This window comes from Enoplosus armatus, chromosome 13, assembly GCF_043641665.1.
Source record: "Enoplosus armatus isolate fEnoArm2 chromosome 13, fEnoArm2.hap1, whole genome shotgun sequence".
In the NCBI taxonomy this organism is placed as follows: domain Eukaryota; kingdom Metazoa; phylum Chordata; class Actinopteri; order Centrarchiformes; family Enoplosidae; genus Enoplosus; species Enoplosus armatus.
This window is the reverse complement of record NC_092192.1, coordinates 19192331-19214880: the sequence shown is the minus strand read 5'-3', so window position 1 is coordinate 19214880 and position 22550 is coordinate 19192331. Positions and strand designations below refer to the sequence as shown.

At 41.8% G+C, this 22550-nt stretch overlaps 2 protein-coding genes across 2 annotated transcripts; one reads left to right on the top strand and one right to left on the bottom strand.

Moving 5' to 3' along the window:
• Positions 1 to 368: 368 nt before the first annotated feature.
• dhrs11a (dehydrogenase/reductase 11a) lies at positions 369 to 14736 on the top strand. Its single transcript, XM_070917729.1, has 7 exons — positions 369 to 691; positions 12239 to 12448; positions 13361 to 13455; positions 13921 to 14050; positions 14252 to 14344; positions 14440 to 14505; positions 14625 to 14736. The coding sequence occupies exons 1-7, from the start codon at positions 560 to 562 to the stop codon at positions 14664 to 14666; spliced, it is 768 nt and encodes a 255-aa protein (XP_070773830.1). The 5' UTR covers positions 369 to 559; the 3' UTR covers positions 14667 to 14736.
• Positions 14737 to 15678: 942 nt separating this feature from the next.
• Positions 15679 to 21698, bottom strand: LOC139294821 (sodium- and chloride-dependent GABA transporter ine). Its single transcript, XM_070916756.1, has 13 exons — positions 21572 to 21698; positions 21002 to 21136; positions 20712 to 20916; positions 19462 to 19594; positions 19246 to 19380; positions 18981 to 19084; positions 18749 to 18873; positions 17726 to 17838; positions 17465 to 17605; positions 17261 to 17360; positions 16995 to 17095; positions 16723 to 16890; positions 15679 to 16592 (listed from the first exon to the last, which is right to left on the bottom strand). Exons 1-13 carry the CDS (start codon positions 21696 to 21698, stop codon positions 16440 to 16442), a joined length of 1740 nt encoding a protein of 579 aa, XP_070772857.1. The 3' UTR covers positions 15679 to 16439.
• Between the last annotated feature and the right edge of the window lie 852 nt (positions 21699 to 22550).

Here is a 22550-nt window from a genome sequence, read left to right as displayed (position 1 = left end):
TGTCACTGTCAGTTAAGCTAGTTAACTAACCGGGATGTTAAATTAAACATATTCATACACATAATATGTGTAAGTATCGTCGGTATAAGTTTCTGTTTTAATCCTTTAGTATTTTGGTTCTGAAGAAATCTTTTAAAATGTCGGTTGTATTGGAACCTTTTGATTTCGGGGAACACCTGAAGGCAGCATGTGAAACACTTACTGTGTTATTTTAGATCTTCCAGTAGGTGGCGGTAGATAACCACACCGGGAGAGCGCTCCAGGCTTCAGGGCTCAAAAACAAAGTGGGAGGTGATGTGAACCAAACATTTCCACACGCCACAGCTCTTCATATTTCATCCAGAGAAGCGCATGGATCCGGGCTTAGGCACACTGCCCGCCGCTGTCCTGGATGGTGCACAGACTGAGACAGGAGGCTGTAGCTGCTGCATCCCTCAATTTGAATTAATCGCACAGAAAACTGATAGCTGCAGTTGTGACAGCTTGAACTAAGCAGGCAGAGGTACAGCACGGGAGCTGTTGTTTCGTGTACAGTACCGGTGTAGACAGTACGGGGGAGATGGAGCGGTGGAAAGGCAGAGTGGCCCTGGTGACCGGAGCCTCGGTGGGGATTGGAGCGGCTGTAGCCCGGGCACTGGTCCAGCAAGGCATGAGGGTTGTCGGCTGTGCCAGGAATGTCGACAAAATAGAGGTGGGCAATTTAATTTAACAACATTGTGAACAGCTGTGAAATAAGTCGGTCCGACTCACAGGAGAAGCTAGCTCTGTTACAGCAACAACAAACTAGCTAACTAACGTTAACTGCTAGCTAACATTAGCTTTACAACTTCAGCTAGAAACCTTTAGCCCCCAACGTTAAAGCTATATGGACACTGTATTTGTGAAATGTAGGTAACGCAGACGTTGCAGCTTTGTTTGTTGAAATGAACAAGTCTGACATGATGTTATGTTAGGTAACCAATTAAATTGAATAAAAGTGCACCATTAATCCTAATAGTTTGACAAGAATAACATATTTTCCTAATATTATATCCAAAATAACTATAGACTATGGGAACAGTGGCATCACAAGAGGTTTATAGTTAAACCATTGCTAAATTCCGGCTAGTTATTGTTCCCATAGGAATATTACAGGAATATTATTGTACTCTGGTCTTCTACTCCACTCTGAGAAAAGTATACAGTACCACCAAATGAGGCAAATGTGATGCTAATAAACCAGCATGACTCTGTAGATCCCACCACACCCCTAATCTGTTGTAATCTCTGTTATTAATCCTTTGCTGGAAAATTCACTTTCTTTTGGTTGACCTTCTCCAGAGAGGTCAAAGGTCAGGTACCTCCTAACAACAGACCATTGCAAGGGACAGTAACTAGTGGGTCAGACTGCTCAGGTAGAGTCAAGTTACCTCGCAGCAGTTTCTAAAGAGGTGTCCGAGGATGGCCATGGGACTTTCAGGAGTGTCCCCAGTCTTGTGGGACACTGTAAATGTTTCAGTGTTGTTTAGAGTTTATAAGAATGTCTTTCTCGATCATAGGTTTTTCGCTCTTTCTACTGCCTCTCAAACAATAGGCTTACCAAAAAAATAAAAAGATCCTGATAAAAATGACCCAAATTCTACCTTCCCTATAACCATGAATATATTTTCTAAAATCGATTTACAACAACCCAAGCCATGTGAATCTCAGTTTACAAACTGTTCCATTGATAAACTCCTTTTCATTTCATTTGTCCCACCTAGACTTAGTGCAGCAATAGTAATTTCTGATGTGGTTTAGGACAAACATGATCCGACACACATCACATTTTTTAGGTCAATGCTCAATTATCTGTATAACAGAGAGCCTAAATCACACCCACTATGATAATAAAAGACAAGCCCAAACATTATTTAAGTCCTGCTCTCATAGCGACTATGAAAGTAATTAGTGCCAGTGGTGATTATGTTTGAACTGCACATGGATTTGTCGTCAAGATATTGAACCAGTGGATTTATGGCTGTAATTAAAAAATAAATTAATTCTGAAGGCAAGCATGTGAGGGGAAGTAAAACTGTTAAATGCAGCGGTCGCCATCCAACTTCTGTGACACACTTTTGGTTTACGCCTCCTCCAGTGCAGGTGTCAGCGGCTCCTCCCCACTAACTCTTGTCTAACCATAAGCCACAAGGCACTGTGCCTTGCTTATCTTGTCAGCCAATCATTAAGCCTCACTCTCCTCACTCCACACTTGTCCTATCTTCCAGCACTGGGCTGTAGAAGGCCTACTACATCTACGTTTAGCCACCTTTTAGATAGCTATATGGTTGTTGTTTTTTAAAGCAGGTTACTGTAGCTTGGCGTGCCTGTGGTTGTTGACAATTTAGGTGTCGAACAGCAGTACATCCTCGTTTCAACACAGTAACATTTTATGGTGGCAGTTGTATGAACCTTTACTTTTTTCAAATATTTAGTTGCCCCCTAGTGTAGTTGGCCAATATTCATTAAATAGATATATCCTCATGCTGTTAGGCAATGGTCCATTTTAGCTAATTTAATCTATATGAAGTTTATTAAATCAGTATGAAGTGAGTTGTAACTCATTCACAAAGTTGGGAAAGTGGTTGGTTGAGGAGTGAACAAGGTGCATCTTGCCATGGTTCACGGTCGACAGTAAGAGTTGTGGCAAAGGCAACCACCTTCCGGTTCAACCTGCATTTCTCAACAAGGGGTCCTTCATGCAATACTGAGTTACACCAAACTTGATGACCTGCAATACCCCAGAGTCAAGCTGTGAAAAGACACAAACATTGACAGGGGTTTAGTTCGATTAATTACTCATCTCACACCTTTCTCACCAAGTGACTATGGCCTATAGTGTGCTATACAGTACTGGCTGTTATACCCATTTCTGCTGCTGCACCATTTACAGTTTTCAATAACATGGTTTGGTAAAGGTGTTAGAGCAACATCAGTTTCAGGGACTCTGCTTGATGGTGTTGTGAAAGCATGAATTACATGCAGGCATGTAAGTAATTTCAAAATGTATATTTTTATTTCTCTTTCATGAAAAAGAAGAAAAACAGAAAAACTTCCTTTTTTCAGTTAGGTCTTGTTTCTTACATACAAGCATTTCTCCACCTTGATTACACACACACACCCATGCCCATACGTGCATACAGTGAGTGTGAGTTGAGCAATAGATAGCCTCCCTCCATTCATACTCTGGTCACATGGCCCCTCCTGTCAATAGTTAACTGAAGCAGCTTGTTTCAGCCCCCGTCTGTGACTTGTGCAAGACAAAAACAAGGTCACAACATTTAGAATCTTTATAGTGTTTTCATATAACACAAACGTCAGTCAGCATTACACAGCCAGAGCAATCTTAACTAATGTTTGTTATGGATTATGATACATGAAACCAAAGCTTAGGTTCAACTAACTAAATATTTGGCCAAACGAGAGATCTCAGGTGGTATAGAGCGACAGGTTTCCATCTCTCCCATGCTATGACCGATTTCATCACTTGTACAAGACCTTGGAGAGTTGTCTGTGTGAGTTGAGGGACAAAGCCAGTATTGTACTCTCTCTGCTATGTAAACTGGGTTCTTGCTGTAGTTGTGCCAAACCTGGCATGCTGCTAGTGGGGGATGCAAGTGTCCATCACTAAGCAATTGTTCTTGACTTCCCTTTTGGTGTTTATTTCTTTACTTAGGGGTAAATAAAGCTTTTAGGGTCCATATTTCCCAGCAGCAATATTCTCACTTATAGTAAACCAGATGAAACAATGATGAAAGTGGGAAATGCATTCAAATGTAACAGGTTTCTGTTTTTCTGTGTAAACAAAACACGGCGAAAGCAGAGCGGAGAGTTGTGGCTGCAGTATTGTTTTGTTGTCTGTGAGACTATAGAGTAGGCAGTGGGGGAGCAGCAAGCTGAAGGGGAGACGTGTGGTCACCATGGGCTCTGAGCAGGAATGGAGACGACAGGGCTGCATCCAAGTAGCAGCAACACAGCTTCTCATTAACTCTTGTGAAACCCTTTTAAGACCAGTGGAAGAAGCTTTTATTTTGCCTGAAGACAAATGTCTTCACAGTACACACAGTGTATTCTTTGAGGTTATAAAATGTTTAAAAGTGGCCTCAAGTGTGCCATTGAGAGCCTTATGTATGCACGTTTTCATTTCAGCCAAGCACCGCAGAATCTGATTTCAGTGGTGAGATCGCTGTGAAACAAATAAAACATGTATGTGAGATTGGATTGTAAGTCTGAGCTCACCTCTGACTCAGAAGAACATGACGATGCCTTGAATAAGGCTTTTTTTTTACTTGCACCTCTAAAGCGCTCTGGCCCACATAACCCATATGTTGGGTTATATCTGCTTACCTAGCACGATGTAAATACACAGTTATGGGAGTATGAACTCCTGTTGCTGATCACCACAACTCAAACAACCCCCCCATTTCAAAACACAAATATTAGATTTAAGGGTTAGAGGGAAATTCCATATAGCTGCAACACCTACCATGGATTTAGAATAAGTGACTTTATCTTTATTTGCTGAGCTTAATTTCACAAATGCAACTAGTTGTAATGAAATGTAAAACAGTATTTGCTATCTGAATCTCCCGTAACCTGGTTGCCATTGTGAGTGTCATTAAGTGCATGTCCACACCTTGTAAATACAAGATAGCCATAAGTTAGATTTTTTTTGTTTTTTTCATTATGTGCAGGTCAGGGCTGATGTAGAGACTAGTGTCAGTGCTGCTGCTCTGGGGGAGGAGAGGTTGGGATGGGGTGGGGTCTGTCACATAATCAATCAAATTCAGTGGTCGCCTATGCATCTAATGATTCCTGGAAAGTATAGTTTGTGTTGTACTATATGCAAGCTGACAAGAAACAACAAAACCTAATTCATAGAGCTCGTATGAAATAATTCATCACAAATAAATGGATGTGGCTTTTTATCACGACCCAGAAAGAAGGGCCGTGTCCCTTAACTGGTCAATAAAATCGTATATCTACAATCTATAAATAGCACATCTCTGAATGATTCATTCATTTAAAATGGGATTCTTGCAGGGCAGAATTACTTTGCTATCCTTGCTGCAAAAAGTCACACTTGTTTCAATCAAGGTTAAATACAGACAGAACATCCGCTTCTAGATAATAAATCTATTTGTATTGTAAGTCCATTTAAAACCGGTACAGTGAAGCTGACATTTCATGGGTGCTTTGAGGCTACCCACAATAGAGGCATCTGTCAAAATTCAAAGCTTTGGCTGCTGCAATTTTAGATCAGATAAATTTAGCAATCATAATTTCTGGGTTTTCAGTGCTAAACAGATTTGTTGTTGGCATACAGAGACCCTGTGTTTGCTAGAGATTGGGAAGAGACTCTGCATAAAAGACGATCTTCTGTCAAATGATTGTGCTCAGAAATAAATAAAACTCAAACTCAGGAGCATAAGTGACGATATGGACCGTCAGTGCAGAGGCCTTTCAAGATAATGACATTTCAATACATTGGTTATATTCAAGACTTTGTTAAAACTGACCAACACGCCTTTTTTTCCCAGTGAGCTTGTATCAGACTAGCTTTTGGGGTTTTTTCACTAGCCTAAGCATCTTTTATTTGAGTGAGTAAATTCTAAATGAAAACTGGAAACCCTTGGCATGTGAGCCAGACAGTTCATTTAAGACCTTGGCTGACCAGCTTCGATTTGGTGCCCATTCTGGAGGAGGTAAAAGGTGCTCAGTCATGCTTCAAAAGCTGAGGTGACACAATAAAAGTCAATCAGTGTCTCTCTGTCTGCAAATCTGAAGCTGTCTCAGCCACCTCCTGTAGGTTGTGTCTGGACAGCGCGTCCTGTTATTTCACAGTGAATAGATTTCACTCCAGAAAGGATTTGAAGTGGGTCAGGTCAGACAGCTTTACTCTCTTTGTCTCACACCCTCTGCCTCACTTTGTGTGTCTATCTCTCTTTTAGTCTGTGTCCTGATTCTCCTTTTAGATATTTTTCTCTATTGTCTATTTTTTCATGTTTTTGTAATTTTAGTGACATTTGTGATGTGCACAATGTAGAGTTAGATGCTTGTTTCAATATTTCCCAAACCCATTTAGCATTGCAGAACCCCATGTAGCCTATGCACATTAAATACAATATCTATGAATAGTCCAATCATTACGTTTTAACACTGTGCTTTTTGTTGCATCACTTGTCATTGGCTATGAGAGAAATCACAGCACTGCTGTCTTCACCTGCACACTTGCTGTTTGATTACCCGTGTCAATTTTCTCCTGAGCTCATCGAGTTACCTCATAGCTTCTTCGGCTCACAAGCATTTGTCTTACCCTTGCAAAAAGCTTTTCCACTGACTGTACATTTTCCACTTGAGCCCGCGAGCTGACAAAGACTTATACCTAACTAATAATCCATCACGTTTCCATGGATTCTGCCCCCAAGAGGAGCAACATTCTCACCAACACAACAAATAACAGCATTTCCTCTTATATGAATCCTCCCAAAACAGCAGATTGTTTTGTTGTATATGCCATATGGGTATGTAGACAAAGATTTATGAAATAAGGGTAGGTAAGATAAGAAATCAGTCTCTTTTATCTCTGTAATGGTCCCACGTGTACGAACACTTCCAACCTCAGCTCAGTCCATTTTCAGCTTGAAATTAGTTTTAAAACACCTGTCTGTGCAAGCAATTTGAGCATGAGAAATTTGTGTAACACTTCAGCATAGAAATAGCCAGTACAATAGGAGAGTGATGGATTGATGCCCCCTCAAGAGCAGGTGGATTCACATATTAAGATCTCAGTTCTATTCATTTAGTCTGGCTGTAGTTTCTACTAAAATCTGCTGCGATATACCCACTACTTTGTCCGTAACTCACAAGCAAAGAGGATTTCTTACTGCAATGCAGTATTACTGTAATACAACTAGTATTAGTGCATATTAAATCAGTCAAACTTCTTCACACCGTTCAATAAATGATTTAAAGCTCTTATGTCCGGAGTGTTCTTAGTTACTTTCTATGCTAGATCACTGGGGTCTCATACAGTCTGATTGGTCTAGACGGCTCAGTGACCCCTATGAGCCATTCTGCCTGGACCACCACTGTGCTGTCCTCTCTGTGCTTATCATCTTTCAAGGTGTAAGGTTTACTGGCATTGACATTCCCTCCCTGTGCCTCCTGCTATGATGGGTGGGGCGCTTCCTGTCCTGTCCTGGCCTGTTGAAGACTTGTTAGAAAGCGCCTCTATGTGCGTACAGTCTGTCTGTGTGTATGTTTGTGTGTGTGTGAGGGAGGAAGACGTCATGTAAACGCTAAGTGCAACTGCAGAAGCACTTGTAATTGAATGTATATTTGTGGCAGAGTGAAAGAAAGCACTTTGTGGTGAAAGGATTTTATGAATCCACAACGCAAACACGGAGATAATTTGAGTTCACCAAGTTCAGTATTTCCAAAAATGGGAAGGGGTTGACGAGAAAGAATGCAAATTGGATTGTTTTCGCTTCGACAGAGGCCAAATTGGATTTGTTGCTGGGTGTTTGTTTGATATTGGAAACATTTTATGGCTGCTCTAAGCTCACATGCTGAATAGAGCCCGCTGAGGCTGGCCCTGTTTGAAAGCTTTCATTTTGGACGCGTCGGATCAACACTGTCTCCATGAGACTCTCCTATGTCTGTTTTTGTTGTCTGCTCTGGGCTCAGGTTATCATAAACTTAGCATGCATAATACTGTGGCTCAGAGCTAGCTCCGGGCCGCCCTCAGGCCTGTGGTGAGAGCAAAGTTGTTGTACCGATGACCAGCATCAGGTGCAGGAATAACCCATCACATGAGATAGAGGAGGCACGTGATGCATGCTGGTTCACTAGAAGGAAGCTTCACCCCTCAGCATGTTTCAACTATAAACAAGAGAACTGGAGAGCCATTTTCTATCATATGATGCCCATGTGAATATATGAATAAAGGCTGCTCTCTGTAGTTAATCTAGTACTGAAGTATTGCTGACAGAAAGGCCATCCTCACACTGTTTACTGACTTATTTAGAATAAAGATCTGCTGCTGCCCTCGCCTGGTTTTTATCTCTTTGTTTGGAAAAGTAAAATTCCACCACACTGGTTGTACCAGTCTGTTACTCAACACCTGGCAGCCTGCTCTGTCTTTAGCCTGTCAGGGTCATAAAAGCTTTCTCCATTGGTGCCACATCACCATATCAGTTGTCATGCACTTGTAATTTGTTAAAAATGTACTCATCAAAAGGCACCATATTTAGATTTCAAGCTATTTACACCAATACTTGTGACATTATTTAAGTGCTGCTAGACTTCCTAAACTGCCCCATGGTTATTCCCTGAGTCTGTCAATGAGTGTAGTTACTAACAAAGAGTGTCATTATTTTTCTTATCTCCTTGTCTTCATGGGACTATCCTGAAGGAAGGATAGTAAGAACTGTAAAAACTGCCTTGTTCAACCTTTAGACCTTTTGGTGGCAGCCTTTCATTGTGTGAAGAAGAGATAATTGCACAACCATCGCTTCTGCCCTGCTGCAATCCTATTATACAGCCTACTGTCACCTTTGACCCCACACTCGGTGTGATGGTGCGCAGGCTAAACTTGAATTTTATGTCACCCAATAGTAGTTCAGCTGGATAATGAGTGATAGGGCTTAGCAGAATAAATAGGATGTGTTCCTCAGAGACCTCCTTGTTAATATCAATATCAATTAAATTATTAGTTTCTTATTGTGGAGTAGCTCCTAGTGAAATTATATGGCCTATATATATATGTTGTGCTTATATTTCAGTGATTACACTTGTGAAGATGATAGCGCTAAATTAGTTTTACGTGAATTCATCTATGGGGTTGGTTTTGCCTTGAAGCTGCTCTTTTAAAACATACTGAAATCTGAATGCAGTGTGTTTAGCTTTAATGCAGTATGCTTCAGATTTAGTCTCCTCTTTCTAACTCTTCTTCTGTTTCACTTCCTGGCTGCCAACCCTCCCTCTCTTCCTCCCGCCGTCTGCACACTTTTTGTGTATTACTGGACAACAGCCTCAGTAATGAGGATGAAAATGCATTTTGACAGGCAAAATTGTTTAGTGTGTCACAGGTACTTAAATGACGGGACAGGAAGGATTAAGACGAGAAGGGTTACTGGCTTTTTTTATGGCTGCGTTACATTTTTTTTTTTTAACAGTCTACCAGTCTTTTCAGAGAATAAGAGGAGGCACAGTGGTCGATAACACAGTCCCTCTTTTGTCTGGGAGACCTCCTGAGTCAACCTGAGTCAAATCTAATTTCTCATCCCTCTCTCTGCACATGGCTGCTGCCTTGTGCTATTGATCTGGCTCACCACTTAAAGCTTGTCTGCCTTTAGTGCTTTGGCATCTTTTATTTTTATCTCTTTCCCCTTCTCTAGCGAGTCATTTTGCTGATCCATTTACACCAGTTCCACGTGAGTGGGTGAATGATTGATGAACACGGTGTGGAACAATAATGTCCCTTGCATTGTAGACCTTATATAACAGCCCCCCTGCAGGGGTTACAGGCCATGAATGTGACCATGTAAGCATGTACACATGTGTCTGAGAGAACTGCGTGGGTGTTTGTATAGCCATTACTGTAACATGTAATGGCTTTATGACCTGTTGTAACATTATTTGTCTTTTGAATTGTAAGAATTTTTTATCTTTCAGCATTAGTCTTATCAAGTCTGTCTGGGTAATAGCAAACAATGATTTTATTTGAGTTACAGAGCTCTGTGTACGCATGTGCAATCTTCCATAAGCGCCCCGGAACAAAACCATATGAAAGTAACTGATAATACAGGTGATATGAAAAAAGGTTTGTACATGTAAAACATTTATGGGTTTTTTTTGTCAATATTGTCCAAAGAAAAACAGGCACAAGCTGGAGAAATAAAATTAGTGCCCCAAGTCGTGAACGTGAATGCTGCATTGCTAGAGAAAAATAATTACATGTCATGAGATGTTTACATTTTGGTTTATTGGATTCTGATGCTGCATTTGATCGATTTGGGGCGTGCCCTGTGCACCTCCAGTACACCTTGCCCTCAAACAAACTTGGCTTCAGTTTTATTTTACGTTTTCCCCCAGGCTCATTTAGCAGCACTGCTGTGCGTGAGCGTGTGACTTAGATATGTCTAGTGGTTTTCTCACTCTCGTTTATCACCGCTGTCTTTTAAAAGTGTGATGCCAAACGTGCTTAACCTGCAGATATCCAGTTTCAGTTTGGATTGTGATGAATGAATCATGTGTAGAGTGCATTTGCCAACTATGTTGCTGCTGCATTTTCAAGCCCGGGTTGCTTATCTGTGGGGCGGCGTGCTGTAGTGCCACTGCTGTAGGCGTGGCCAGTGTGAGGGCTGGTGCTGGCCATGGCAGTACAGCTGGTGCCAGAACTCACCCACATACACACACAAACATGAAGAGATTCACAGCCTGAGACTTCCTGTAGTTGGACTGTGATCACAGCCTGTTTGCTCTGCTGCTGCCACTTAAACCTCAGTAACACAACTAATTCTCCCTTTCTTAACAAAAGGCTGACTTCCCCTTTACGTTAACCTCCTTTCTGAATGAAGAAAAGCCTCTCCACCAGTCTGTCTGCCTGATTCCCTCCAGGGATTCATGCGAGTGTGAAGTGAAGATCTATGGTCTGAAGGCAGTTCAGACACTCAACTTTGCTGCATTCTTAACTGCAGCCGAACAGACCAGTGATCACAGCTTCACGTTGAATGTAATAGACAGAAGGTAGTGGTTCACCTGTCTACAGCACGACTTGGTTGTAGTTTTACAGAGGAGACACGTTTTCAGTGTTTTAGCTTTTTGACAGCTTTATTCGGGTAATGCCTTCTCTCTGGATAATCCGAGTTAAACAGCTTAGAGGAAGAGCAGGGAAATCTGCACACTCCAAGTGTGAGATAGGATGCGTTCTCTCTATTACACATTTTGTTAGAAAAAAGCCAAAATGATCCCTCAATCCAATTTCATCGTGATTATAAAAAGCAGGCTTCACAAGTATACTTAGTTTCCTTGAGGAGTGGCTGCAGTGGCTGCCACGATCAGCAGATATACTGTAGTACTTATGTCCAGGTATCAGACGTTTAACAGAGAATGCCACAAAATAGTCACAGTGATCCACACTACTACATATGATGATTACCAACATTTATATTCTGCCTGTAAGCTGTCATGAAATGTCAGGTACCTGTGAAGCATCAAATCATGCTGCCTCTTCTCTGGGATTAGTTGCTTCACAAAAAAAGTGCTCAACATTGTGAGCTATGAATAAGTACTTATTATCTTTACAAGATGCTTTGCTCTGCCTATAAAGCAAGCTTCAGTGCTCAAGATCCGAGTACAGAAGGACTTTTGAAGGAAACTGAAGTGTGATTATGTCTTTATTTGTTTGGGGTTTTGTGCAAGTCTGTTAACTGTGTGCCTGGCCAGGACTGAAGGGACCAGTCCGGCTCCATTAGAGCTGCACTGGAAATATCTGAATGCAACCTCATGTTCCTGTATTGAATAAGACCTTTCTAAACATGTCATCTTTGTGGCTGCACAGACGCTCTCACAGGCAGAGTGTTGCACAGAGCCATGCATCATCTCTGTCTACCACCAGCCCCGCCCTTATCACCCACGCCCCCTCCTGTCAGACTGGCACCCAGAGCGAGACATCAGGTGACTGGTGCAGCTGTGCCTGGCAGGGGGATCTGTGTCAGTTTGTATCAAACCCCACAGTGGTGGACCGCCAGCTGACCTGGTTGGAGTGTAGCCGGCTCAGCCTGCAGATAGCTCAGCCCAGCTGTATCCCGAAGGAGGAGGCATCCCATCAGTGCAAAGCTTGCTTCTTCTCATCCGGGGTCATGATTTGGATTTTGTTAGAAAGCGGAGTTTCAGTGAAAGTGCTTATTATTATCAGGAAAGAAACATACACAGACTGGAGTGGTTTTGGCTACACTGGTGCCATCAGGTTACCGCTGGCCCTCAACTGATGTGGGGTTGATTTTATGGTTACATGTTCTCACTGCTTTCTCAGTGTCTGAGTGGGTAGGGTGTTTATCATGGGATCTTAATTATGGTGCTGCAGGTTAATCATTTCTAGCTCTTACCTAACAGTGTCTCAGTCTCCGTTTATGGCCACTTATATGGCAACTCGTAGTGTTTAGTATCCTCTAACAAATATGTTGTTGAAATGGGTCTGATTTGTGTTTTTCAGAAGCTGGCAGCAGAATGTCAGAGTGCAGGCTACAGTGGCACACTGATTCCTTACAAGTGTGACCTGTCCAACGAGGAGGAGATCCTGTCCATGTTTTCAGCCATCAAGACGCTGCACAAGGGCGTGGACGTATGCATCAACAATGCTGGACTGGCCCACAATGAGCCCTTGCTCAGCGGAAAGACAGAGGGCTGGAGGAACATGATCGACGTGGGTGGATCACAAACACACAAATATAAATATATATTTATTTAGAATAGGGATGGTTATAATCACTCCCTTCTGTTTGTTATATTGATTTTATGGTTCCTCTACTCAAACAGCAAAGCAGAGGGAGGAGCTGAAATGGTTTTCCAGTATGAGTGGAAGCCCTGTGTTTGTAGAGCCTGTGTAGTTCAAATATTAAGAGTTAAAGTAGAAATGTGTGGGTACATGGATCTGCACACACACACACACACACACACACACACACACACACACACACACACACACACACACACACACACACTGATCCCCTCCCCTCACAGAGGCTGCTTCATTGGCTCTGAGGAGAAGCCCTGGCACAGCAGAGGCCCGCTAATGAAAGCCAGCACTATTTCTCTTGTTGGGACATTCTGATTCATTGAGCTCTTGACCACTGAAGACCCCCTGCTCCAAAGCATTCATAACGTTCGTCCATCTGTTGTCATGGCAGCCCAAGTGAATGTGTACAGCAGTGTATTTTTAGCCTGTGTTTAATCTGTACGCTGACCTTGTTTGGTCACTTCCCCCTATCTTGCCACCACGTTGGCTTTAACCTGCCGTCTATCAATGTCACTACGGGAGCAGCTTAGAGGCCACAAGCTGGACAGGAGCAGCAGGTTCAGATGGTCTAACACAGTGACCCAGTGAACATCAGTCAGCTCAACTGATACAGTTTCACCACATCACATTCTTAAATGGGACTTAACAATAAATCACAATTACGTTCTGCAAATGACATTAACTAAGTACATTTTTTTTCCCACACAACATGAATTTAGCTCCTTTCCTTATTTGAATACAGTGGATATAATATATAGATTGATAGAAACATACATTGACCGATATATAAATGGTTTCAGTTGTTGTCTTCACCTGCAGGTGAATGTCCTAGCCTTGTCTATCTGCACCCGTGAGGCATACAAATCAATGAAGGAGAGGAATGTGGACGATGGCCACATCATCAATATTAACAGGTAAGCTATACAGCCGCCTTCGAACTTATGCAAATGTATAGATTCATCTGGAAATACCTCAGCCAGTTTGTTCAAGGTGATTGTAATCTGGCAGGCATTAAGTACAGCCAACTGTGAGCTCCACCTGGCCCCTGTTGGACCTGGAACAATGTGAAGAAGTAATATTGAATGTGTATCTTAATTTTTACTAAGTGAGCCATTAATATAGTATTGGACTCATTATAATCCTGTGAATTTTCTGTATCTATTAACTGATTCAACTGTCTATTTTTGGGAACTGTTCTGGGTGTGTAAAGCCAGTCGAGACACTGTATATGATGTGAAACCATACGAATAAGCTTAACTTGCTGTATAAGTGAGAAAGTAGAGGCATTTAAAAACCTCAATTTGGTCTTAAATCAAGGTTGAACTACAAATTGTGGTTACTAGCTCATGCGTCTTTATCTCTTCTTCTACCTGTTACAGTATGGGTGGGCACCGAGTGGTGCCAAGCGCTGATGAGCATTTCTACTGTGCCACTAAATACGCTGTGACTGCTTTGACTGAGGGGATACGGCAAGAGCTCAGAGAAGCAAACACTCACATCAGAGCCACAGTAAGTTAGTTGTCACCATCAGAGTGTGCACGTTCTTTTTTGGCACGTGCTGTCGTTCGCATATTGGATCACATAATAATGAGTCTACGTACAGGCTGCCCTAACTTTAAAATGAGTTTGGGAAAGCATGTTTTGTCTGTGTATGTATCTGGTGTGTAAACAGTAAGCAGTTAAATTCTAATGCCTTTGCCTCCCCTGCAGTGTATATCTCCTGGAATAGTGGAGACTGAGTTTGCCTTCCGGCACCACAACAGTGATCCAGAGAAAGCAGCTGCAGTGTATGAGAGTATGAAAGTAAGAGTGCGCATTTGAGTCAACAGATGTAATTCACAAAGTGAAAATACCCGCGTGCTGATGCATCAGTAATACTTCTTTTCTCCACTTTTCAGTGTTTGAAAGCAGAAGACATAGCCAGTGCAGTCACATTTGTCCTCAGTGCCCCTCCTCATGTCCAGGTATCTATTTTTCTTTCTTTCTTTCTCTCTGGCTTCTATACCTTCAAATGCATCAGCGATGAATGGTGATGATGAATGACTGATGAATCTGTATTGATCTGCCTCGTCTTTGTCATCAGATCGGAGATGTGCAGATGAGGCCAGTAGAGCAAGTGTCATAGCAGTGACACAGGAAGCTGCAGGAGAAGACAGACAGCAGCCATGGTGACTCCTTAGCGACCTCTGCTGGGCAAGGGGGGAGGGGGAGGGGGTGGAGGGTAAAACAAATCAACTACAGCTGTGTGGGGTCTGCAGGGACGTGGTCAAAGAGGGCTGGAGCCTTAAGGAGGCTGTGCGAGGAAATGAGGGGTGTGGACTTTGTAAACCACTATGAAAATACTACTGAATGCAGCAACCTGGTATTTGTGAATTGTTGAGCCCAGTCCTCAGCTGAGCCGACTCCAAACTACAGTAGGAACAAATAACAAAGGAGGGAGTTGCTGCTGTGCTGTGTGGTCACCTGCATGACCATCACTTCAGAGGGAAGAGTATGCCATTGATTGCACATGTGTTTTTTGTTTTGTTTTTGTAGGTCATATGACATATCTTTTTGAAAATAAATGGAAAGAGTAATTGCTGTTTATAAGAATGACCATTTTTTGTGTGTTTAAATTTTTTTTATAAATATTTTAACTTTTGATTAGAGATAGATGTGGTCCCATACTCACTAACCATAGACAGTGCTATGTCGTACTCACTGTAACTAACCATCCTTCCATCTTTACTCACCATATGTTTTCACAAACACATTCAGTTACCCTTGTTTGGACCTATCCAGTTTTCAACCCCATATAAGGAACCAGGAAAAGTATAAACGAGAGATGCCCTTGTCTGTTTAAGCGCATGGGTTTCTACAATTCAATCTTTATGCCTGTGTAATTTCAGTTGTTCTGCACTTTGGATTCATTTATGAGGAATTATAAGAAGGAAACACTGGCAACTTATGTAGGAGACGAAACTAACTCCATGCACATGTATACCCTAGAAATGTGTACCTTTCAGTGGAAATTTCTCCTTAAATGAATAAATAAAAAGGATTGCCCAGAAGTAAGTTATGCTTTGTGTTATGTTCACCAGACAGACTTTCACAGTCAATTTGTTTTGCAAAAATAAGACACAAGCTGTGGACTTTGTGACAGGTTTTTATCACACCTTACATGACAAAGAGTTGCATGACCCATGTACTCCTCTGTCAACCACCATATATAATTTTTTATCAGCAGTGCGTGTTGCATTTGACCTAATAAACGAGTCCGCCTCAATGAATTGGTCCACCGTGGTTTATGTTTTTAAGAGAAGTGGTTCAATACAAAAGTTAAGCTGTTTGAACTGTGAATGTTAAATAGTGGCTTTACTTGTACTTGTATGTCCTAAATCTACTTACAGTATCTGCTCTCAGATTTACCTACACTCATAATTGCATCAACAGACATGGCCAAAAGATGGCACCCTTAGCAAAGTAAAAGCCACAAATGAGGGAGTGGGTGAAGTCCAGAGCACCCCCCTTGTCCTTTGGAGCTCTGTCACAACAGAGAAAGTGTTGGCCAGCTATTAAAAAAGTACACAACGATAACACATTCTAAACACCGTCATTCCACAACATCTTATCACATTAAAAATGTTCAACAAAATCTGACAAATTAAATTCCTGGGTTCACAAAAATGGCCAATTTGATATATCTGCATGGCAGATCTGCAGCAACACATTTTCACAATCATGTAAATAATTCTTGAAGTATAAGTCTGTTTGATTTTCTTACCAGAAGTTTGTTTAAGATTTAAAACTAATGGCAAACACAATAATAATAATAATATTAATTTATGATTAACCTGAGCTTAGAATCTGCCACTCTTGGTGGCTAGTGAACATTATGATTGTGCAGAGCACAGAGGTATCAGAAGGTTGTCTGAATCGGAGGTTTTTCAGGTAGATGGATGTTGGAGCTGATGACTGCTATGGCTGGATCTCCGTCTCTTCCTCCCCTCTCGTAATAGGGCATTTTTGACATTTTATTGAGGGCATATGGTGTGATGGACAGCTTCAGTTTCTATAGGAGAAATGTACCAATTATAACACACAGTTTGATTTTACATGATCGTGATATGGCAACACATGTACATGGGTTACTACCTGCAATGTCTGTGACTGAAGAAAAGCAAATGGTAAATGTTCGTCACCTGCATGAATGAGCCAGGGAGCACCCACAATGTGTGGATGGCACCCAAAGGAATCCAGATGATGGAGGCCATGGCAATGACCCAGCCGACCCCCTGAGCCCAGGGAGGGAAGACATAGTCCTCATAGCGGGCTGGTTTGAACTGGATGATGGAGAAAATCAGGATAACCTGCCACAAGAAGAAACATTTAAAGTTTAGTTGTGATGCGTTTAGATGGATCTGAGTTTTGCTTCAGTCTGAATCATGTTGGTGAAAAAAGCCTGTTGACTTACAGTGATCAGCACAGGAGCAACTACTAGCCAACACACTACGAAGAAGATGTTTGCTCTTTTTCCAGTCATCTCTTCTAGGTTGTCTGAAAGTCGAGTCACTCCTGCACATGGAAAGCTACTTCAGTAAACACATATTTTATTTGCATGTAGACAGACTTTGGCACAGAGATAGGCGGATATGTACAGATGTATAGCCTTAAAATGATGCGCATCATCACATTAACTTGCCACTGAGAAAAGAAACGCAATTGAACATGGATCCTCACCATAACACCAACAGATGGCTATAACCTCAAAGCATGCAAGAAACATGATGGACACTATGGCAGTGTAATGGTCCATCAGCTGGAAGACATAGATTCCCACCTGAAGAGAGACACACTCTTTAGGACAGCAGGTAAGTGAGACAAAGGATCTTATGATTTGGTCTTAATTCGGTTAAAATGCATCGTGTAAATGACTGTCTGTACCTGCATGACACAAGGAATTCCAAGAAGGCAAGCTGCGCCACAAACCGCAAGAATAAACAGCTCCTTCCGCTTGAAAAATGTGATCAGCTGTTGATAAAATTCATCCATGAGACTGGTCACCAGCACTTCCACCATCGCAAACTGCCAAAAAAGAACAAAAAAAACAAAACAAAGAATTCCTGAATTGTAGCTCTTAAGGATTAGTGCAATAACCAGACCGTGGATTATCCCTGACGTTGTAGTGTTTTCCCCATTAACTACCTCACTGTCCAGTCCAAGGCAAAGCAGCATGAAGAAGAACACCACAGCCCAGAGCTGAGCCACTGGCATGTTGGCAAAGGCTTGTGGGTAAACAACATAAACCAGTCCTGGACCTAGAGACACAAACACACACAAGATGTCAGAGTAGCACTGCTGATAGAAACAGTAAATCACGATCATTCTGAAGAAGGGCATGCGACGTGAAATCATGAAAATTGTGATGGAAAGAGCAAAATATGGAGAATTTATCAACATGTCTAGAACGACCACTCAGTGAGTGAAAATATATAAAGGTCTTAAAATCAAAATGTATCTTTTAAATGTGAGCTGTTTGTACAATCAATGGGAAGATGGGAAAGTCCATAGCTAGACTGCATGCATTTGAAATTTGCATTTTTTGTTATTTATCAATGTGTTTATTGCAAATTCTACATATATTGTTTTATCTTATGGCCTTTTATTGTTTTTAGTTTTGTGATTAGCAGTATTTGTCTTTCTTTTCATATCTACTGTGTGTGTGTCTCTGTTGATCTGGGTGGTGAGCTGCTGCAAACAGGGAAGAACGTGTCCATACAGGGAGGAATTAAGTTGCACTGAACTGAACTGATGACTGCATTACAATCTGTAAAAACACATATTTCCACCCTGCAGGGATCTGAAGCCTTGTCCTGTCCGCTCAAGTACTTTCTCTAGAGGGCGTAGACTGTGACAGGCTCGTCTACACTGTAAGAGTAAGAGGCTGTATTCATGTTACTTGGCCTTTTTCAATTGAATCTCTCCTTTGTTGTATCATCATGGTTTTGATTAGCTATTGCGACTTATATTTCATTGGATCGTAGCTCTGGTTTCACTTTCCAATAAAGAATGACCTCTGACACCTGTCATGGCCTGTTTGTTGAGTGACACTGACTAAACCAAAGTGAAATCAAAAGAATCTGAAGTAAAAGCCCCCTGGAGCTGCAGATATTAGTGAGATATCTTATAGAGAGAGATATGAGAGATGTAGTTGTTGTGTTTTCTTACCATCCACGGCCAGATCGCTGACAGGAATGCCCTGCAGATGAGACATGTATCCAAAGGCAGAGAAAATAACAAAGCCTGCCAGGATACTGGTGAGGGAGTTGATGATGGCTATAGTCAGGGTGTCCCTGTGGGGGAAGAAGAAGATGTCTTTTTATCTCGCTTTCTCACTGCCGAGAGATCATTACTGCCACCACTGAGGGGGAAAATTAAACGAAGGTGAGAGGATTATTACTTCAGAACGTTGTTGTTGAAGGAGTTGTAGCTGGACATGGCCAAGAGGGAGCCGAAACCAATCCCAATGGAGTTAAAGATCTGAGCTGCAGCATTCACCCACACCTGCAACACAGAGGGATGTTCACTGATCGCCAACCAATCAATCACCAATGCCAATATGAATACAAGTATTAATCTTTTAACTGTTAACTGCTATCCTGTGTGAAACAGAACCAGTTACTATTTGCAGTTCCTCTTCCCCTCTCTTTCTTCCTCTGTCATACCTCCACTGAGAGCAGCTTGTCCCATTCCGGCACAATGAAGAAGGTTATTCCATCTAACGCTCCAGGAAGCTGCGTATTATTGATCAGCAGGGCAATCAGGATAACATACGGGAACAGAGCTGTGAAGTACACCACCTGCAAACAGAAACAAATGGGTCGTTATTCACTGTCTGTCCATCTGTCTCACTCCTTGTCTCTCTCTCTCTCTTCACTCACCTTGCCTGTTGATTTCACCCCCTTAAAGATGCAAAAGTAAATGAGGATCCAAGCCAGTAGGAGACTCAGGAAAAGCTCCCACCGGAGCACTCCTGCTTCCTCTACTCCACTTGTCTGCTCCAGCATCTTATATCTTCAAAGAAGCCCAAGAAAAGAGGAAAGGTAAAAGGTAATTAATGCTCAGAGACTATTACGTTAATCTTGACATTATACCTCTAGCCACTAACAGATGGCTCCAAAATGATTTCCTGCTATAATAAAGTAGTCATTGCAATCAGATGGACAATGGGCAGGGAAGCGTTAACATGTGGTTCCATTTTTGTCCTTTTAATGTTTCTGATCCATACTGGTTGCTGTGTCGATGATATTCGCATCTGCCTCAACTTTACTTTGCATTGATAAAAACACTGATGACGTTTACACTGCGCAGACATGACAACCAGCACCATACATATTATGAATAGTTCATGCCCACGCTGTGTTAATTACATCTCTGAAGCTCATTTCTCACATCTCTGCTCACCCAACACTGCATATATCATAAATTCTCACATGACATAACATGTTGACCTCTGTGTCTGTGACCTCTTTATCCTCAAACAAATAAACTCAACACCACACAACACCCTCTGAATGTGTTTGTCCATCAAGAGCCGCCCTGTAACTGCAACCCAAACAAGCTGTCCTCCCTTCATTTTGACGAATGAATAACTTCCTAAGCAATCACTGTGGAGTTGTGGCATTCACTGATATTCAACAATCATTGCTTGGCTGACACATCCCATGTAGCTTACATAAACTTAGACTTACATTCCATTTCCACATTTATGCACAAACCGCAGTTAAACAGGTTGATGAATAAACCAACTAAAAAAAAAGGTTTCACTCTTATCCACAATGAACAAGGAAGTTACACAGTTAGGTACAAACATTTTATATTAGACAAACTGACTTAACATTTTGCACACTTGCTCAAGATATTCTATCTGTTTGCTCTTATCACTAACCTTCACTGACTGATATCCCTCACACGACACATGACTGGTTTCAATTCAATTTTACGTTGCGTATTACATCAATTAGGGTTTTTTTCACCTCTGATATAATCACCAGAGTTAGAGTTGTGGAAACAGCCCCGCCTCTTGTCAAGCTACCAGGATTTTGTAGTCCTGCTTTGATCTGACCATTATCTACTCTGGTTTTATAAAGCTGAGAACCAGCACTGGTTTCTCCCACACAGTGAAACATACTTGAAGAACTCCTGGCTAGCTGTGGAGGAGTAGCTGCTGTTGGTGGCATGATTGGTACAGTTTTGTGTGTTCCAGGTGTTGTTGCAGGACTGCCAGGGTAGCGGTGCCTGGAAGGAGCTGAAGAGATAATAGAGGGCCCAGGTGATGACGACATTGTAGTAGGTGCACATGATGAAGGAGATGGCCACTGATGCCATGCCCACTCCTGAGGACAGACAAGAATACTGTTTTTTTGCTGTCAGACAAATGTCCATTTTTCAGTTTGGACACCTTTCAGTGACTGAGAGTACCTTTTAACAGCGGGCAGACATTAGCCAGAGCATGGACAGGCCCTCTCCTTGTGTACTGACCCACAGTCAGCTCCATGTAGAGCAGAGGGATTCCCAACACCAGCAGCATAAACAGGTATGGCACCAGAAAGGCACCTGGCAGGAAGTGATGGTAAGTCAACGGTCACACACATTTTGCTGGCAAAGGAGGTTTTGATTGAGTTAGTTTTATGGTATCCTCTAATCTTTAACCTTTGTGAAAGTCATCCTGCACTTGCGTTTTCCTCCTCATATCTTGGGTCATTTGTAATAGTCAGCTGAGGTATCCTTCCATAAAATGTTATATCATTATTATATTGTATTGTAAACCAATGTTATTCCAACTGTACATGTCATGAGTACAGTACAGGCTTGTAACACTTATTCTTACATGAAATGCACAGTGACGTAATTGCAAAGAGTTCCTAGTAGGGCTCACTAACAGTACAGTTTGTTAACCTTTGGACCCCGTTTTGAGACCCGTGTATATCTACAGAGGGTGGTCTGTTTCATAGTTCTGTTTGAGGAGGAAATGTCAGCTTGGTTTCTCACCTCCTCCACTCCTGTAGCAGAGATAAGGGAACCTCCAAACGTTGCCCAGACCCACAGCACAGCCGATGCCAGCCAGGGTGAACTCTATCTGCCGGCTCCATGTTGGTCTGTTGAACTGTTGCTCCATGTCTGCTCCCCGTGTCACCACTGTCGCGCGTCTGGGCCCGAGCTCCATGGACAGGTTGGCTGGATATAACCTTCCTTTTTATTATCCTTAATGATTAGCTTAGCAGAAGTACTCCAGCATGCAGCAGCCCAGAGGCTCACAAAGAGGGAAAAGTTTAAATGGTGTCATAAAACTCATCAGAGTTTCGAATAACATATAAAATGCACAAGGGTTAGAGAAATTAGCAGATTTTTTATTTTGAACAATATACAATACGTGATAATACAGACAACATTACTTACTATGTTGATGTCCAAATAAATCATTTTCAACAAAGTAAAACTCAATCTAACTCTTCAACTTTTTTACATTATTCTGACCTTTTGCACATTAATTGTGCACTAAGAAAGTAAATTCCCAATTTTGCATCATCAAATCATACAACGTTTTGTTTTTTTAAATATTTTTGACAAAGCTGACAGGGTCAACAATTATTATCTATGCAGTTAAGAAGCTCAGTCAGAGACATAACTTAACTATGAAATCATTTGTATCATATATGATTACTTTCTAACATATTTCCAACGTTTCATGGATTCCACAAGCTCTGCCTCTTTAACACCAAACTCTTCACATCAACAAGAAATCCAAAGCTCCCCAGTGAGACAGAGCCTTTTATGACTAGTTTGTTACACATGTGCAGTGTGCCACACATGAAATGAGCCTCATGGATAATTTGCTCTGAGCAACACGTGCTGTAACACATATGCCAGGTGGGGTCATCATGGTCATACAAATCATATTCCTATGGCAATAACCTTTATCACAAGCAGAGATATGGCTAGTGGCTCTTAGAATATGCAACCATGAAGA

Coding starts and splice junctions, on each gene's coding strand:
- dhrs11a (XM_070917729.1), top strand. CDS start 560: ATGGAGCGGTGGAAAGGCAGAGTGGCCCTGGTGACCGGAGCCTCGGTG. Junction 12,449..13,360: donor GCTGGAGGAACATGATCGAC/GTGGGTGGATCA, acceptor CTTCACCTGCAG/GTGAATGTCCTAGCCTTGTC. Junction 14,345..14,439: donor CAGTGTATGAGAGTATGAAA/GTAAGAGTGCGC, acceptor TCCACTTTTCAG/TGTTTGAAAGCAGAAGACAT.
- LOC139294821 (XM_070916756.1), bottom strand. CDS start 21,698: ATGGAGCAACAGTTCAACAGACCAACATGGAGCCGGCAGATAGAGTTC. Junction 17,839..18,748: donor CAGCGATCTGGCCGTGGATG/GTAAGAAAACAC, acceptor TTGTGTCTCTAG/GTCCAGGACTGGTTTATGTT. Junction 17,096..17,260: donor AGCCATCTGTTGGTGTTATG/GTGAGGATCCAT, acceptor TTCCATGTGCAG/GAGTGACTCGACTTTCAGAC.